The 19,074-nt window shown below is 53.3% G+C and overlaps 1 protein-coding gene across 2 annotated transcripts in view; it reads right to left on the bottom strand.

The window, feature by feature from the left end:
* The window catches only part of WDR59 (WD repeat domain 59), a 60,118-nt gene that overhangs the window by 14,211 nt on the left and 26,833 nt on the right, over nt 1-19,074 (bottom strand). The window contains exons 9-19 of one of the 2 annotated variants that reach the window (XM_056135934.1): nt 16,759-16,836; nt 12,789-12,945; nt 12,175-12,254; nt 10,719-10,851; nt 10,503-10,627; nt 9,744-9,908; nt 7,846-7,941; nt 7,498-7,654; nt 6,913-6,982; nt 5,973-6,126; nt 1,887-1,943 (exon numbers count right to left, since the gene is read on the bottom strand). In XM_056135934.1, the coding sequence (XP_055991909.1) occupies nt 1,887-1,943; nt 5,973-6,126; nt 6,913-6,982; nt 7,498-7,654; nt 7,846-7,941; nt 9,744-9,908; nt 10,503-10,627; nt 10,719-10,851; nt 12,175-12,254; nt 12,789-12,945; nt 16,759-16,836 (1,272 nt within the window). The remainder of the gene's footprint in view (nt 1-1,886; nt 1,944-5,972; nt 6,127-6,912; nt 6,983-7,497; nt 7,655-7,845; nt 7,942-9,743; nt 9,909-10,502; nt 10,628-10,718; nt 10,852-12,174; nt 12,255-12,788; nt 12,946-16,758; nt 16,837-19,074) is intronic. The other variant, XM_056135935.1, reaches the window with a different exon arrangement.

A 19,074-nucleotide genomic window follows, 5' to 3' on the forward strand; every position in this document is an offset into this window, starting at 1 on the left:
TTGGCTTTTAATTTACCAGTTGGTAGTCTTCAATGCAAAATTCCTGCCCTCTTGGCTTTTGAGGCCTGGTAACCCTATGCATGACTAGTTACTCTGGAGCTGATAAACACACAAGTGAGGCCACGTGGCTGCTGGACGCTGGTCCCCGTGCGCCTGACAGGAGGGCCGGCTGCTCTGTCCAGGGTGCCCAGTCCACCCTGGCTCCCAGCACTTCTCTTTGCCTTGAGACTATGTGCTGGTTTAGGGAGCGTCTCCTGTCTACACAGCGGTAGGCGTGCCACACGAAGAGAGCGATGACACGCTGGGCTGTGATCTTTCTGGACTCAAGAAAAGGCCATGAGACAAGGCTTGGGAAGAGGAGAGTTTCCTTGCCTCAGACGGGGCCTCTGGGAGGCCAAGGCTCACGCGTCTCTCTGAGTCTTGTTGAAGCCCCATCCATAGAAATGCCCAACCCCACACATTCCACGAACAAGGACGGAGGGCAGGGAGACAAAGCAAGACAAAGGATCACATTATGAGCGCCGGGTGGCTCCTGTGAACAGACCAAAAAGCCTCATGGAATTAGGGGCAAGGGGCGGGCGAGAGGAGAGGGCGGGCAGGGGCGGGCGGGGAGGGGGGAGGCGTTGGCATGGGTAGCACCAAAGGACAACCAAGAGCCAGCTTCAGCTTGCCACTGTACCACCAGCTACTGCTACACTCGGAGGCAACATCAATGCCAGCAATGGGGTTAAAGGGAGCAACAGCCCAAGAATAAGCCACCAACAGCTCCGCGGCAACCCCACCGCCAGTGCGTAATCAGCAGCGCGGGCAGCGGAGGGCAAGGGGTTCCTATGGAAACAGCAGCAGGAGCACAGAAACTTCTGGAAAATTAACCCCCAGCTGGGCTGGCAGGGACGGGACTGTCTGGGGAGAAAGTGGGCACGCCCGCAGCTCCAGCTCTGCTGGAGTCAGCCCTGGGACTGGAGGTCCAGGGCTCCCGACCCCCACTGGGTTTGGGATGAAAGGGCGACAGGGCTGCCTGGCCCCCTAAGGAATTGTTTGTTTGTTTTTGTTTTTGATTTTTACACCCAATGAAATGTTTCACACAAAAGCATCAAGGCTGCCTTGGCATGACTGAAGCACAGAGGGGAGGGAGAGGAAGCCGGCAGAGGCGAAGGCCGACGGGAGTAAGGGGAGCGGAACCGTGGCTGCCCACGGCAGAGGTTTTGCTGCTATCACCAACCGCAGGTGGCAAGGGGGGGAACTGCTCCAGAAAATTCCCACCGGATTGCACACTGGCTTGTGAGTCGTGCCAGTGAGGCAGATGGGCGCTTCCCTCTTGGAAGCGGATCAAGAGTCTAAAAACAGATAAAAGGGAGGGGAAAAAAGAAAAAAGAAAAAACCCAAGAGGGTGGAAACCTCCTTTCTCTTCCTCGCCTGTGCCATGCCAAAGGCAGGCAGCTGCCAGTTCTCAGCGAGAGCATAAAGACTCCAAGGGAAACCAGGTGATTAAAGGCTGGTAGCAGGTTCTTTCCAAGAAATTGGATTTTTTTTTTAAATCAAATTTCTTTTTTTTGGTGGGGGAGAGCCACAGCTGGGGGTGCTCAGAGGAGAGTTAGTGGTAAGCAGTGACCCCTGGTGATGCTCTGTTCCATATGAGGCTCAGAGACTGGGTCAGCAGTGTGCCAGGCAAGAGCCTCTCTGGACCGAAACTTAAAATGTCACTTCCTTTTCAAAGAAAGCCAGTGCCGTCCTTCCCGAGTCCCCAGCCTCCAGGGAACTCATGGGGGCCGACTCCTGTGGGCCCAGGAGGTGGCAGGTTCCTCCGAGCCAGGCCGGTGGCATTTTATTCTTGGGCCTTGGGGGAGGAAGGGTAGCCAGGAGAGCGTTTGCACAGCGCACAGTACCGGGAAGTCGCTGACCGCTTGTATGGACCAACGCCGCCGGGCGGAGCGTGGAGACATCTGTGCGAAACGTTACACCCAGAGAAGGGAAGAGAAACACCGAGAAAAAGATTAAAGGGGAGAAACGGAGAACGAAAGGAAAGCTTCCACCGCGTCAGACGGACCAAACGGCAAGGTCACGACGTGGAGTGGCTCAGTGACCACACCGCCCTCTCGACTCCTCTGACTCCAAACACGGCTGCGGGGATGCTGCCAGGCTGGCCGGAGGCCAACGTCCCCGGCTCTGCCATCTGTGATGGGGTGACCCAGAGCAAGCAGCAGGAGACACGAGAGGACAGGAGGATGCTGCTTTTTCCTTTCAGAGGATGAGAGTCCCCTTCCTCAAATGGAAATTCTTAGGAGAAACTGGATACCTTTTTTTTTTAAATTTTAATCACATTCAACTGTGCCTGTAGGTTACTCCCAGATCAGTGCTCAGGGCTAACCCCCAGCAGTGCTCAGGGGAGCATGCAGTGGTGGAAATTGAGCCCAGAGCCTTACACACACAAGGCCCTTACCTACCACTGAACCACACCGCCGGCCCCTCAATATCAAATTTTGGGAAACAAGTGCTTTGCAGGGAGGGCGGGTGTTTTCTGAGTGATGCCACGAAGACAGATCCAGTGGGCCCCATGAGGGAGAGTGGGGGGAAGGCTGTGGTCACTCCTGGGGGCATTCTCCCAGCGCCGGAGCCAAGGGCTGAGTGTAGAAATCGGAAATCACCCACGATCTCTAAGACGCCCCCAGCCCACCCCCCACAAACACTGACATGGGGGCTATCTCAGAGAACATAAACTAAAGAACCCGGAAGGTCACAAACATTATCTTAGTGTTTATAGGACAATGCCTGATGTTTGTCTTAAATTCTGGGCCTTCTGATTGACCTCAGAGTACACAGTCTTTCATCAACTCTTAAGAGCTGGCCCGGGTCCCAAATGAGTATTGCATCTTTTTTGCACTTTCTAACTTCCTATGAAATGTGATGCTGCTTTTTTTTCCCTTAAGGCCACGCATAATCAAAAAAAATTAATTCCCAAGGCACAAACCTCGGAAATCCCTGCCAGAGAACATGTGTGTGACTGGCTGCAGGGACCTCGTGAGGCAGTTACGCACACAAGCACTGTGCTGGGCCCCTTCGTGCCAGGGTCCCGGGACACAACCCCACCCTCATGCCCACACCGGAAGGCAGTTACGCTCTATTTCTTTATTTGCGCTCGTTTTTGGGGTGGGGATCTAAAATAGAATAAAAAAATAAGTGGGACGCTGAAAAACGGTACAGGGGTTAAGGCACTCGCCTTGCACAATCCCCACCCATTTGATATCAAACCACTGGTTTGTTTGATCTCCAGCACCACAAATGGTTCCCTGAGCACCCCCAGGAATAACCCCTGAGCACAGGGCCAGGAATAAGCCCCGAGCTGTGCCCCGCCCCCCCCCAAAAAAAAAGAAGAAAATGGATCTGAGCTGAAATTTAGCAAATGAATCTTTTCCAGAACTAACATCACAAACATGAGATGATGTGATACATGAAACCTGGCGTGTGAGGATTAGAAAATACGCCTCCAGGGATGAACACACTGACACCTCACCTCCGAAGGGAAGGTCAGACAGCCTACGGGAGACCCCAGAGCAGTTTCCTTTCTTGGGTCACACCTGGCAATGCTCAGGGGTTACTCCTGGCTCTGGACTCAGGAATTAGTCCTGATGGTGCTCGGGGGACCCTCTGGGATGCTGGGAATCGAACTCGGGTCGGCCACATGCAAGGCAAACGCCCTCCCCGCTGTGCTATCGCTCCAGCCCCGAGTTTTCTTTCTTTAACCCCCCACCTACCCCCAATGTAAGGAATGGAGTCGAGGGGGCTTCGAGGAGAGACGGCTTCACTTCAGATCCCTCGCACAGTTACTGGCTTGTCCATTTTATCTTATTAGGCTGAATCATACCTTTTCATTTAAGGTCAAAACTGGCCAGATAGCAGCAATTTCTTGGAACTTAACCTAAAAATCATTGATATGTCAGCTTTCTTCAGGGCCTCTGGGGTTCCTGTGATGGTCTATTTCTTGGTCCATGAGACTTGGGAATTCAATGAATTACACATTCAGATATGTGGCATTTCCTGCACAGAGGTTGCACAGCAACAGAAAAATCCTTCTACAACTGTAACACAAAGTGTCCTTCCCTTTTCATCCAGTGACTACATGAAATGCCGTCAGCCGAGGGACTGTCATAGCCCTTTCCTATGGAGTAGGACCCCCGTCTGTAAGACAGATCCCCACCCAAGACGGAGCCTGCGAAGGGCGCGGCCCTCCTCTAGGACCATGCGTCCATCGTAAAGGAAACCAGATCAGCACACACACCAACGCAGTCCTTACAAGTGGTTCTGCCTTGGGTGAAGTCCCGTCTTAGGGCCAGGAGTGGCCTGCAGACACCACCAGAAGCCCGGCCAGCCCATCTCAGCCCCATTCCGATCAGCACCGGCCTGAACCAGGGCAGACTCCCCAGCTGGGCCCCTATGCTGAAGACAACCCCCGCCTTTACCAAACCGTGAGTTTGTTGGGCTGTTAGGCCAGCGAAATGCCTTCATTCTAGCCAGTCACCTGTCACCAACTTACAGGAAGAGAATGAGAGGGGGAGAGGGAGGGAGAGAGGGAGGGTGAGAAGGAAGGAGAGAGAGAGAGAGAGAGAGAGAGAGAGAGAGAGAGAGAGAGAGAGAGAGAGCACATGCCCTAAAAATTCTGAATGTAAAGACTGAGGAGGCTAGAAATGTTCCAAGGTCTGACAGTTGGGTAGCAGCAGAACCCACCATTGCGCAGGACTCCAGGGAGGGACCTGAGACAACTGGTCACCGTCCTTGTTCTAATGAATGGCTGTGCCCAAGGCTGGTCCCACGTGCAGGCCCACTGCTTCTGTCTAACTACTTAATGACCCTCAGACCAGGCTGAGCCCGAGATGCCCAATGATGGCGTAAACTGGCAGAGTCAAAGCCTGCTGCTACTGCACCCCAACTCCAGGGTCCGCTAACACGTGCTATGGTGGAGCTGGGGTTTTATTTATTTATTTATTTTGCCTTTTGAGTCACACCCGGAGATGCACAGAGGTTACTCCTGGTTCTGCACTCAGAAATTACCCCTGGTGGTGATCAGGGGACCATATGAAATGCTGGGAATAGAACCCGGGTCGGCCATGTGCAAGGCAAACGCCCTACCCACTGTGCTATTGCTCCAGCCCCTGAGTTTTTTTTTTAATTTAAAAATAAATTTAAAAAATTTAATGATAGTGAAGACACCGTTTCTCGTTCAACAGGAGACAACAACAAGGAATTGCTATAAGTTCATGCATTGTTCGGTAAACTACTACTTAAATTATGACAGCGACTACAAGCTGGCATGCCAGACTTGATCCAATACCACAGGAAAAAGTTGATCACTCCTAACCTCCATCAGCTTTCCCCAGGCTGTCACCACCAATGGCATCTGATGACTTAAGAGCCACCTTAGGGACAAAGAATTAGTTAAAACCAGAACATAAAGCCAAGTTCAGGTGAGTTCTACACAAGCTCGTCCATCTGGTGGGTACTAGGTGTGGACTCAATAAAAGTATAAACCTTTTGGAGGCCACTTTAAGAAGTCCCAAACATACAAAGATCCCACACCTTCTGAAGCCCCTGGAATATGGTGACAAATCCCCCAGAACAAAGGAAGACAGAGGCTGCATGGTTCTACCTGAGAGGATGGGGGTCGGGGATGAAGGGGATTCACTTCCCCCACTGTCCCTACCCGCTTACAGATGGGGGAAGTGGGCACTGTGGGGGGCAGGGGACGCTGGAGACAGAAGCCCTGCCATGAACAGTATGTGAATCACGGTGCCACAAATGAAAAAGGGTTTTGCAGGGCATGAAGATTCATAAGGGCTGATCCTCCCATGCACACGCAACTGACTGTCGCTAAAACCAAGTGAACAGAACAGGCCAATTTTGACCGTCAGAGACCTAAAGGGGTTGCTGGCTCACTGGGGGGCGAGAACAGGAAGGCGGGGGGGGGGGCGCCCACTTACCCGCTCCTTGTAGTAGAAGGAGCTGACGGAGACCTGCTCCTTCTCGCTGCGGGTGGGGCTGCCGCTGTACAGGCGCAGGTTCCCGGGGGCCTCCGTGCGGATCTTCATGGGCGCGATCAAGCCAGTGTGATAGGCAGACAAGGCCGAGAGGGACCTGGGGTGGGAAACACACAATTATCTGCACTGGGGTCCCTCGGTCCACCCTTGTAAGTGGTGCCACGCTGGGCGCTTGATAAGACACTGAGAGGAGGAAACGGAGGACAAACGGGTAAAATATGTGGACGGGGTCCAGGTGAAGCCGCTCTGTCCGGGGGACACGAATGGCTGGAGCTCTTTTCTGATACACACTGACATAATGTCCTAAGACTAAAGATGTGCTGGTGATGGAGAGTGGATTATTAGTATCGTGGAACCCTATGTCATGTTATCTTCCTAGTTTTAGTTAATGTTCAGATAATGCCTTAGTGACAGGAGCACTTTAATTTTTTGAGCACGTTAAAAAATAAATAAATAAAATAAAAGACCACCTTGTCCTGACGAGACCATGTCATTCCTTCCAGGGTTCAGTCAGAACCACACAATAGAATCCAAGGGGCCTTAGTTGATCTTTCATCATTAGAATAAGTTCTGGGTTTTTTGTTTTTTTGCTTTCTCAGTCACATTGGGCAGTGCTCAGGGGATACTTCAGGCTTGGCACTCAGTGATCACGCCTGGCGGTGCTTGGGGACCATATGGAATGCCAGGGATCAAACCCGGGTTGGCTGTGTGTAAGGGAAACACCTTCCCGCTGGACTATCCCGCCGGCCCCCCACTAGAATGAATCTTACAATGGATGTTGATGTTGACCAAAGAATGAAAACAACACATCTAAAGTGGAGTTCCGGGCTCCCTGCCAGATGCCACACCTCGCTGGGCACATGAACACGTTCTTCATACTCACCTTGGAGTAGGCTCCGTCGGAGACACTGCTCGGTGCATTGTCATGGGCCTTGTGAAGTATACCAGGGACCCTGAGAGGACACAGCAAGGCTGACATCAGTCCCTGAGTCGGGAAACGCTGTGAGCAGCACTGATAGTCTTTCATTTCTCTTGAGATTCCAAAGGACGAGACGTATCTGCATAGGAGCGGAGACCTAACCCTCCAGCGCCCCAGAGAGACAGTGACGGGGGCAGTCTGGCCCTCTAGTCCCCCGAGAGGAACCTGTCCCTGTGGAGAACTGGAACTCTGGGGCGGTTGCTACTATGGGCTCTGTGATAGCAGGAATCAAGTCCAGAGCCTCCTACCTAAGGATCTCACCAGAAGATCAGCTAAGACTGTCAGTGTAGTATGCATTCTTGGGAGATGCTCACGGATGCTAATTTGTCATCAGGTCTAATGACATTACCACAGAGATCCTCTGAGTACTCGGGAAATAAAACCCTAGATACATTTATGAATAGAGATTTTTCTATAGAATATATAAAATCTCTCGCCAACTCTCCGCCATGACACTCCCACAGAAGCAGAGAAGCCAAAGGAACCAACCTGCCCCACAGAACCGAGCCCCAGATGTCCTTGGAAAGGGGATGTTGGCGTCCTGGTAAGACCCATAGGCGGTGGTGACCCGGGCGAAGGTCGGTAAGGGTGGGGTGACGGAGTTGGGGAGCGCGAAGGGGTTGCTGGAAGCACTGTCTTCTTGGTTCTGGAATTTAAGCATCAGCACACTCAACGCCACCGTCTCAAGCTCAAAGAAAGCAAATTCCGCCTTCTTAATGGAAAGTCGAATCACAGAACTGGGGGACATGATGACGGTGTCAGGGCACCCAGGACTCGGGGTGAGAAAAATAACGTCCCCCCCACCCACCCCAGCCTGTACGGGCACAGGAAGCCCACCACAAAGGACTCCAGGCAGGAGACCAGCTGGCGCAGGCAGGGCTCCAGGCAGCTCTGGTTCCGCTTCACCTTCTGCAGGGACGTGTCCTTCAGGATCTGGAAGGAAACGGCACAAGCAGTCAGGACGGGCCACCGTTGACCCTACCCAACATGGGCAGCCGGGAGCACCCGGGGACGGAGCCCACTGCAGCTCCCGACACCCTGAGCCACCTCCCCCTCTGGGGGTGCTCGGGAACAGCCGGCTTCTGGAAGTGCCATGTGCCAGGCGAACCACGCTGGACAGGGCCCTCACGAAGTGACAGAATGAAGGCACCTCTGTCCACTTCCCTGCCCTGCCCACCCCAGAAGGATCATCTGCTGGGTGGGGGGGTACCACTCAGGTCCTGGGGACACACTTTTCCTTTAGTGAAAATCACAATCTCCAATCTCTCTCTCTCTCTCTCTCTCTCTCTCTCTCTCTCTCCCCTCCTTCATTCTTTCATTTCCTCCTTCCCCCCTTCTCTCTCTCTCTGCCTCCATCCCTCCCTCCCCCAGTTCTTTTTCTGGTCCTTTCAATGAACCCTAAGCAAGGCTGTAAAGCTCAGTCAGTGTCAGCCAGCCCAGGACAGGCAGCTGAGAGGGTGAGGGGTGGGGGTGGGGGACTGAGCTGTCCAGCATGGCAGTCTCTGGCCCGCAGGGAGACGGAGCAAGGCCAGTGTGGGAGAGGGCAGTTTGCACCACAGGCCCACCCGACAAAAAGAACACAAGGTAGCTGGGTGAGGGCTGCCCTGATTACATACTGATGTGTAATACTTTGGATACACTAGCCTGAATTAAGAGACTATGGAGTTAGCTGCTACCTTTAGGGTATCTGTGTGTGTGTGTGTGTGATTACTGGAAAGTTTTAAATTTTGTCCTGAAACAAGCATCCGCAGACCGTGGCCTGTGTTGTTCGTCTTGAACCACACGGATTCAGACCTGGGAGAATTCCTACTCCTCCTTCAATGCCAGTGGAACTACTGACCCTTTTTTCCATCTCTACACATACACAGAAATCTTCAGATTCCAAACACAAAAGGTTCAACAGCCCCAAACGAGAGTGACTGCATGGCAATTGCTCCCACTGAACAATGGTTTCGGTCTCAGGGTCACCCCTGACAGATGTACCGCGACCCAGGGGGGGCGACACGAACAAGGCCGGGTGAACAGACGCCGGCCACTGGGCTGAGGCCAGCACTTGCCCGTCCCTCACAGGCAACAGGGCTCAGGGGAACACGGTGGATCCCGTCAGCTCTCAGTCATGCATGGTGGCTTCGGCCATATCACACTCTGTGTGAGCAGGTGACGCATGAATGTAAGCCTGGAGGGGTCCAGAGCAGATGCCCGGCTGTGGCCGCTCTACGAAAGCCCGGTGGGGACCCTCGCACTGGCCTGTCCCGGACAGCAGTGGATCCTCGCACTGGCCTGTCCTTGGTGGGGACACATTTCCTGTGACCTATTTCCTGACTTTCTGTAAAACAGCCTTAGACCACCTCCTGTCCACTGTTTGGGTAAGAACACAAAGGCACAAACACCGGGTTCGGGGTATGACAGGACAGCTGGAGTCAGACCCGAGAGCAGGCTGGGGACGCCTGGGGACTGCACCGTGTTTATTTACACGCAGTGTACCTGAAGCCACGTGCAACTCGCCATCAATTTTCAGCAAGGCACCTGTGGTTTCCATGAGACTTCCGAAGTGGAGGCCAGCGGGCATGACCCAAAATAAGCAGAGAACCACTTTTCTTATGTTTTCCCGAGAAAATCAATGGGGACTACAGGCCCCACAGAGCCAAAGGGCAGCTAACTTCCAACCTCCACACAGTTTCCTTCAACTTCCCACTCGGCTCCACACACCCCACCAACGCAGGCCCGAGCCCCACCTTCAGCAGCTTGGCTTTCATGGTGGCCGTGATGGTGGTGGGGTTGATGAACTGGAAGGACGGGGCAGCGTTGTTCGGGTACTGCGCAGGGAACCTCACCAGCATCTTCACGCGATGGTTGCTGCAGTGCACGGACACTGTGCAGCTCCTGTCGGCAGCGGCCATCTGCAAGGGGCAGGGGGACAGGCACCCTGCAGCGAGATGCACGGGCCTCTCCCGGGGGACGGGCGGCCACGAAGGGCTGCAGGGCCTGGTCACCAGGAGGAAAAGAGTCTCCAGACGCAAATGGGTTGGGAAGGGCTGGAGCACGGACTTTCAAAACAGATTGCTAATAGTGCTTTTAGGAGGTATTTTCACTTCAGAAAGCTTCGTTCCAAAGCTCCAAAGAAGGCTGAAATATGCTGTTTACTTTGCGATTAGAAAAAAAAGCAGGAAGCTGGCCGGAGAGGTAGCTCAGTGGGTAGGGCACTTGCCTACCCAGCAGACAGGGGTCCATCCACAGATCCCTGTGTGGTCCCTTGAGCCCCACCAGGAGTGATCCTAGAGCACAGAGCCAAGAGTATGCTCTGCGCAGAGATCAGGCCCCCTCCACTGCCACCCTGGTCCCTGCACAGTGACCCCGCCCCCTGCACAGGGCCTGCCCCTTCACGGTGACCCCGCCCCCTACAAGGACCCCACCCCTTCATGATGATCCCGCCCCCTCCAATAGGCCCTGCCCCTGCATGGTGACCACACCCCCTCCGCTGTCACCCCACCCACCTGCACATTGACATTGCGGATCTGCACGTTGATGAGCGAGAACTCCTGCTGCAGAGTCTGCGACAGGCCGGCCTGGTCACTTTTCTTCTCCTCTAGGAGGCTGCTTGGGGGGTCTTCCTTCAAGGCTAGCAGGAGATTCAGGGGTGGGGAAACGCTTCTGAAGAGGAGCCAGAGCGAGAGCGGTTGGGGAAGGTGTGGGCCCGGCGCGTTACTAACCTTCCTCCTCCCCGTGGCCCGAGCTGTGCTGCTGGTCGGGGTCTGGGGCCTGCAGGGGCTTCTCGGGCTCCGGCAGCAGGGACATGCTCTCGATGAAGTCCTCCACGCTGTCCAGGATGTCGTTGGCGCAGAGCTGCCACAAAGCCAGAGTGAGACCCAGCGGCATCGGCGCTTGGAAAGATCATGCCACGCTCGATTCTATTCATTTATAAATTTGGCTTTGGGGTCACACCTGGCAGTGCGGGGGAATGCAGCGGGGGGAGGTACTAGTTGGGAGTCGCTCCCAGGAATGCTCAGGGGACTACAAGCTGCCAAAAATCAAACCGTGACCTCCAGCAAGCAAAGCATGTATCCTCGGAGGGACCTGCCACACCCTGGAATTCTGGCTTTAAAACAGGGATCACAACGCAGAGGCATATGTCATCCCAGGACAGACACGGTCAAGAGGTTTCATTCCTCACAGCTCTTCCTCGTTTGACAGGCGGCACCAGATTGTGCTGTTCTACCCTGGACATTTTCACCCCATTTAGAGAATAGCAAGTCAAAAAAACTACCACTGAACATCTCAGACCTTCATGGAACTATTCTTGCTTATGACAAAGATACTGTAATTACAACGCATTTGGAACAAATGGTGCCTTTTTGGAGAAAACAGATTTAAAAGTGAAGTAGCGCTTGATCCCGATGATGAAACCGGCTAAACGCTCAAAGTGACAGCATGCCACGGAGAAGTATGAACTGAAGCCAGAGTTTTCTATGCACTTTGGACAGAGTTGTTTTGGGAGACAATAGAAGCGAGACAAGATTTGGGCCTTCCAGGAACACAGCTAGAATGAGGAGAAAGGAGACCCAGAGGGGCAGGGCAAAGCAAGGGCCCCCTACTGCTGGCCACCGCTGCCCACACCCCTGGCTTCAAAGGCTTCTCCGTCCTTGAACAAAGCAAAGATGCCGGCAGGCTCCGCATAATGCCCACACTCCCTTGTACCAAGATGGGAGAAAAAACACACCAGAGGCTCTTGGTGTTAAAATGCTGAAACACCAGGGCTGGAGAGAGAGTCCAGCAGGTCCACTTGGAGAACCAGGAGCAAGCCAGGGGCAGCCCCAATAAATAAAACAAAAAGAAACAAGCAAAAATGCTGGATGAAATGATTATATGGGGGTAAGGTGCTTGCCTGCCTTGCACATGGCCAGCTGGGGTCAGTCCCCAGCACCTCACTAGGTCCCCCATCACTGCCAGAGGTCCACCTGAGCAGGGCCAAGAACAGGTCCCAAGTCCCAAAAATCTCCCTCACCAAACACATTTTAAATAAAGCATTTTAAATAAAGCACTGAGCTGGAGTCTCAGCGGGCTGCACGGAGCTGGAGAGTGGGTGAAAGGGGTGTGACACACGGCCGGCCGTGTGGCCTCGGACTCCCACAGCCCTCGCCCATTGGCCGTCCTCCCCTGCACACATACCCTCTGCATCTGCGAGTCCACGCGCCACATTCGCAAGCTCTGGTCCCGGGACCATGTGACCAGCTGATAGTCCTTGGAGCCTAGACACCGCCAAGTAAAAAAACCAGGACAAATGTTTAGCTCCAACGTCAGTTTTGCTACAGGTCCCGGGGGAATGAAGTTCATTCACTCAAATACAGCTCATGACAGTTCCTGGATGCTGGGCACCATCTGGGGCATTGAGACTGAACGTCCCATGACCACCGCTGTCTCGACGCAACTCCTCCTTGCTGAGGTTGGGAAGAGACAGGCCAGTGTCTAGTGGTAAGTGTTAAAAGGACCCAGCATAGCAGACAGCGACCGGCAGGAGCCCCATTTGCACAGAAACGCACCTGACTCAGGCTCCTGCATCGGTTGAATGGCAAGGGCCCGATGCCAGAAACCCCAGGGCTTCCCAGCCCTTGCCATACCCCAAGATAAATCTACCAGCCTCTCAAGCAGCGTATTCTCTGAACTGTGAGGGAGGGCAGGAGTCGGGGGGTCGGGGGGAAGAGCAGCCGCCTGTGCCTGTCCCTCAGCAGGGAAAGCAGAGGCCAAGGAGCCCCTGCCCGCCCTGCGCCTTTTCTCCCGCTCACCTTCCTTCTGCTTCCGCCACTGGAACTCCAGCACCACGTCATCGTGCCCGACGAACGTGTGGACCGGGGTGTTGAGGTCAAAGACGTTCCACAGGAGGAGGCTGTTTTCTCTCCGCAGCTGGGGGACCATCACCGTCACCAGCCCGTTGCTGAAGGGCTACAGTGAAGGACACAGCCGGTGGGTGAGTCCGGGGAGACGCCACCCCACGCCTTCAGGCAGCCTTTCCCCACGGAAACAAACCCAGGTGATGGGAGGCCCTCAGTGGTCTGGGGTCACCGCTAGCCTGGGCTCCATCCCTGGCACCCCATACCCCAAAGCACAGAGCCAGGAGTACGCCCTAAGCACCACCAGCTGTGGCCCCTAAATCCTAAATAAGCGGGACCAAGACATGTACTTGAAGAACATTTGAAATTTTGAAGTCGGAAAGGGTGCCCGCACTGACGCTCGCTGAGACACCCCCAGGAGTCCCGAAGACAGTGCCCAAGTGTCTTTCCCCACAGAGCAGGCGAGGCTGGGAGCACCAGGTGGGACAGAGGTCTGCCAGAAACAGACACCACCCCCAGGAAGCCTTCCTCTTGTCCCAGCAGCTGTTCTCACCCTTACACCCCAACTCCTGAGCTCAGGGCACTCCTCCACACTCAATGTACAGGCAGCTTGGGGGTGACCCTCATTGCACCCTGTTACTTGAGAGAGACTGAATCCGGGAGCACTGGTCCCTCCACCTCATGGCCCAGCGCCTCTCCTAGATGGCTCTATTCATTTTAATTTATGTGGGGGGGAGCTTTTTTGGGTTACAACCAGCAATGCATAGGGGTTACTCCTGGTTTTGCACTCAGAAATTACTCCTGCCGGTGCTCAGGGAACCATATGGGATGCTGGGGATCATACCTGGGTCAACCGCGTGCAAGGCAAACGCCCTACCCGCTGTACTATGGCTCCAGCCCCAAGCTCTGTTCATTTTTAAAGCGGACACATGAAACATGAGGAGGATTTCAACTCACAAGCACATCTGGTCTCTTGACAAGGGCTCCCAGACACAGAACCACTGAATACTCAACTTATCGCCAAGGCTTCCCAATGCTCTGGGGGCTGAGTCAGCGCACCAGCCCTCTCAGTCACCCCTGTGCCACCCTTTCAAAGTGACATCAGCAGGAATCAACTTTCCCGAATCAACACGTGGCCAAGGGAGGACTGGTGGGACATTCACAGCCATCTGCGTGCTCCCTGCACCCTGCACCTGGAGCAGCTTACAATTGATAAAGCGTTTTTTTTTTTGGGGGGGGGTCACACCCAGCGATGCAGAGGGGTTACTCCTGGCTCTGCACTCAGGAATTACTCCTGGCGGTGCTCAGGGAACCATATGGGATGCTGGGAATCAAACCCGGGTAAGCCGCATGCAAGGCAAACGTCCTACCCCCTGTGCTACTGCTCCAGCCACGATAAAGCGTTTTCATATGCAATTTTTCAAAAGAAAGCAAGTTGTGCATGTACAAAATTTCACAAAACTGCACACCTTCATCTGGGGAGCTGACTGAGTTTTCCGGAGTGTGCAGCTGCATTTGTGGCGATGCGACATCTCCGGAACCTACACAAATAATCTCCACCAAGAAAAGCATTAACATGCAGAAGGCTGAATTTACGGCAACCGCTTAATGAACCCCCAGACAAGGACTTAATGTCCCCATGGTGAGAGATGATTTGCACAAATTTTCTTTTACTGAAGTATTTTTTTTTATCATTCCATTTATTTTATATTGCTTTATATGGCCATTTAGTGGTAACAAGCAATATAAAATAAATGACTGTGGGCCTGCTATGGAGGCAGGCTTGAAGGGTGGCTGGGAAAATGGAGACAGTGGTGGGGGGAAGGTGACGGGTGGTGGGATTGGGCTGGAACTCTGCCTGTAATAAATCATCAGGAACAACTTTGCAAACCACAGTGTTTAAAGTGGGAAAATAAAATAAAACGAAATGGTGAACTGAGAGTCAGGATGTAGGGCATGCACACAACAGACTGGGTTTGGTCCCCAAAACCACATGATCCCTGTGTACCACAACTCCCGAGCACAGAGCTAGGAGTAGCCCTGAGTACAGCCAGGTGTGCCCACCCAATACCGCACTCCACAATCCCCCCCAAAAAACTCACAAATGGTGTATTTATGCAATTAAAAAAATAATAGGAGGGGCTAGAGCAATAGTACAGCGGGTAGGACGTTTGCCCTGCACGCGGCGGACCCAGGTTCAATTCCCAGCATCCCATATGGTCCCCTGAGCACCCCCAGGAGTAATTCCTGAGTGCAGAGCCAGAAGTAACCCCTGTGCATCGCTGGGTGTGACCCAAAAAGCAAAAAATAATAATAATAATAATAGGAAGAATTATTATATTCCACAAAGAAACTTGTTCAAAAACATTCAGGGCATTGCCCCAACACCACACAAGCGTTAAACACTGCAACGGGAGTCACAATCAGCAAGACACGGAAACAACCAGTGTCCAGTAACAAACGCGGGAAGAAGACGTGGCTGATCCACACGACAGAATCCACTCAGACAGGAGGAGGCAGGCGGACGCCCTGCCGTGACACAGCAAGAGGGTCGGCGGCATTATGCTGCCTGGGCCACTTAAGCAGAATCTCAAAAAGTCAACTCAGAAACGGATTAGAGTGATGTTTGCTCACGGCAGTGGGGGGCTGCAGGTGGCGGGAGGAGGAAAAGGAAAAGTGGATCAGAGATCACAGACTCCCAGCTGGAAAACAGTCACTCCTGGGGATGTGATGTATTTTACACGGGGATTACAGCTAATGAGATTGTTCCACATCCCGAAAGCCACTGACAGATCTGAAATGCTCTCGCCACGTTAAGAGTGTGTCTGAGGACAGTGTCACCTGATGCTGCAGTGGGAATCGTGCCGGAAGTGGGTCTCTCAGGATAAGGGAAGCTAAGCACTACTTCATATGCCTACCGGCCACCACTTGTCTTCCTCTAAGAAACGTCACCAAACTTTGAAATGAGCCTATCAAGATGACAGGAGGGGGTTGGGGGGGAGGCATGGGGGAGCCTGAGAACCCTAGTGAAGGGAAGTTGACACTGGTGGTGGGATTGGTGTTGGAATGTTGCGTGCCTAAGTCTCATCTATCAATGCCTTTGTACATCCTAGCTCTTCAATAAATATTTTTTAAAAAAATAAGTAGGGGGGTGGAGAGACAGAACAACAGGTAGGGCGTCTGCCTTACACGCGGCCGACCTGCGTTCGATTCCCAGCAATCCCATATGGCCCCCTGAGCACCGCCAAGAGTAACTCCTGAGTGCAGAGCCAGGAGCAACCCCTGTGCATCACCGGGTGTGACCCAAAAAGCACAAAAAATAAAAATAAAAAATAAAAAAATAAGTGGATCAGGCTGCAGCGATAGTACAGAGGGTAGGGCGTTTGCCTTGCACACGGCAGACCCGGGTTCAATCCCCAGCATCCCATATGGTCCCCCCTAGCACCGCCAGGAGAGATTCCTGAGTGCAGAGCTAGGAGTAACCTCTAAGCATTGCTGGATGTGACCCAAAAAGAAAAAAAAAATGTGGATCCTTTCAACCATGCACACACTAGGTGAGTCATGGTATGTCAGATCTCTCTCCATAGTCAGTGGGCACATGACATGTCCCCAAGAAAATGTCAATGACATCACTGGGCCCCAAACCCAGGTCTTCCGAACCCAAAGTCAGACTTCCTTCCCTTCAGTGCAGTCACCACTACCTGCCTTGGACTCATTAGTGACCGCCCCCATATGTCCACTTCCCAACTGAGCCCTAAAACGGGCTAACACCTTTTTCATATGAATTACATAATATACAATTAATATCTAACACTTCTGTCCATCCCTTACCTGAACAGAGGGACAAAATCACCTTACAAAGAAGAGATGCCATCCCTTGGCCCCCTGATGCGGCCCCCTGCCCAGGTCAGCCTGTCTTACTCACTGTGTATCTGGCCTTCCACACGGGCACCTGGCAAGGCAGGATGTTGAGGTATTTCCGGGGCTGGCGGTAATCCCAGAACTGGAAGGAAGCAAGCAGGATCGCTGTGAGATGAATGTCACCCACAACACTCCGCCACTGGGCCCAGCACAGCTGCGAGCCTGAAGCTCTCCATCCCCAAAGGGACACCCCAACCCAGCATGACAGTCCAGTCCAGCTGCACACCACAGCAGAGAACCCCCTCTTCCGCTGGCAACGGTCATGGGGAGAATGGCAGGATTTAGGGCAGGAAGCGAGGAGTCTGACGGGGACCTCCAGCCTCTTCCCATGGAGGGTAACTGAACTGGCCACAACTGCACTGGCGTGTCCCAATGATTTAAACCACCTCAGAGGCTCAGAGATCTGGTGTTTCTGTTTTTAAAATCTCTCTGAATTTCTACAACCACCACCTACTCTACAGGCCAATCTCTTTCAAATGCAGAAGCAAAACTGCAAGCGGACCCCGACAATCCTTCATCCCCCAGAGTGGAGGTGTGGGACATGCGGGCGGGAATGTCAGTGGCCTTAGAGCTGCCGGGACTTTTCTGGTTTTGTTTGCTTGTTTTTATGGGGCATACGCAGTGACGCTTGGGGGGACCGTGTGGTGCTGAGCCAGCTCTCCGGCATAACTGGCAACACCTTTAATGGAGTATCTGTCCCAAAAGTAAGAAACAGCAGAGCAGGGGCAGGAGCAGTAGTACAGTGGGGAGGGCGTTTTGCACTTGGGCAACCCCAGTTCAATCTCCGGCATCCCATATGGTCCCCCGAGCACCATCATTCCTGACTGCAGAGTCAGGAGAAATCCCTGAGTGTTGCCAGGTGTGGCCCCAAAAGGACAACAAAAAGACAAAAATGAACCAAAAAAAAATTTTTTTTAAAAAGGTGTTTTAAAAATCATGAGGAATGGGGCTGCAGAGACAGTAGAACAGGTAAGGCGTATGCCTTGCACACAGCTGACCTGGGTTCAATCCCAGCAACCCATATGGCCCCCGAACCCTGCCAGAAGTGATCCCTGAGTGTAGAGCCAGGAGTGAGCCCTGAGCATCGCTGGTGTGTCACTCCTGCACTCCTCAACAACAACAACAAAAGATGTGAGACCAAGTAGTGGTTTCCATTTTTCTAGCTAATTTATTTTTGCTTTTTTGGCCACACCCAGCGATGCACAGAGGTTACTCCAGGCTTTGAACTCAGGAATCACTCCTGGCAGTGCTCGGGAGACCATAAGGGATGCTGGGAACCGAACCCGGGTTGGCTGCGCCCAAGACAAACACCCTACCCGCTGTACTTAAGCTCCAGCCCCAGTAGCAGTTTCTAGAAGGATTTCACAGGAGCAAAGAACTGGCCTCCAGAAATGGAATGATACAATTGCACATCCCCGACACTCTGACCCCAAGTCAGTGCTATTTCAATTAAGACAGAGAGATAAATCCACAATCCAAGGGAAGAACTGCAGAACCTGCAGCCGAGCAGTCCTTGTGCGGCTCTGGACTCAGGCCTGTGAAGGCGCCCAGGCGGCCCAGCCCAGAGCAGGAGGCACCTCAGGAAGACAGCAAAGGAGCAAGCCAGCCCCACGGAAGGCGAGTCAGGCACACAGGAGGCAATCGCCAGGAACTGGCTGCCTCAAGGCCCCTGGAAAGACATCTCCAACATGCAAAGCGGGGTGGCATAGTCCCCCACCCAGAGATAAGCCGGGTGACTCCCCGAGTCTTCAGGAATGAAGGCTAAGGTTCAAAAACCCAAAGAGCAGGGCAAGGGCGATGGTACAGCAAGTAGGGTGTTTGCCTTGCACGTGGTCAACCCAGGTTCCATCCCCGGCATCCCACATGATCCCCCCAGCACCACCAGGAGTAATTCCTGAGTGTGGAGCCAGAGTAATCCCTGAGCATCACTGGGTATGACCCAAAAGGCAAAAGAAAAAAAAAATAAAGAAAGATAAACTCAGGGCTGAAACTCAGGGTTCAGCGGCTAAAAGTGTGAGTCCCGCAAGTGAGGTCATGGGTTTGATCCCAGGCGCCTCCCTGATGTCCTCAGCATGGCCTCAGTGGCTCTGTCAGGGGGCGCCTCATACCCCAACAAAGTGTGGGATCGTCAGGTGAGTGTGAACACTGAGACTAAAGACGTGAGCACAGCCACCAGGTGAGCAAGCCCCAGGGCCACTACCAGAGAAAGTACACAAAGAGCACAGCTGAATGATGGTGACCCCCGAGCTCTTTGCAGTGCCTTGTGAGCACCACCTCCTCACCAGGGGGCTCAGTCACCACGACAGCAACACTGGGAAGG

This window comes from Sorex fumeus, unplaced genomic scaffold, assembly GCF_029834395.1.
Source record: "Sorex fumeus unplaced genomic scaffold, SorFum_2.1 ptg000122l, whole genome shotgun sequence".
Classification (NCBI taxonomy): domain Eukaryota; kingdom Metazoa; phylum Chordata; class Mammalia; order Eulipotyphla; family Soricidae; genus Sorex; species Sorex fumeus.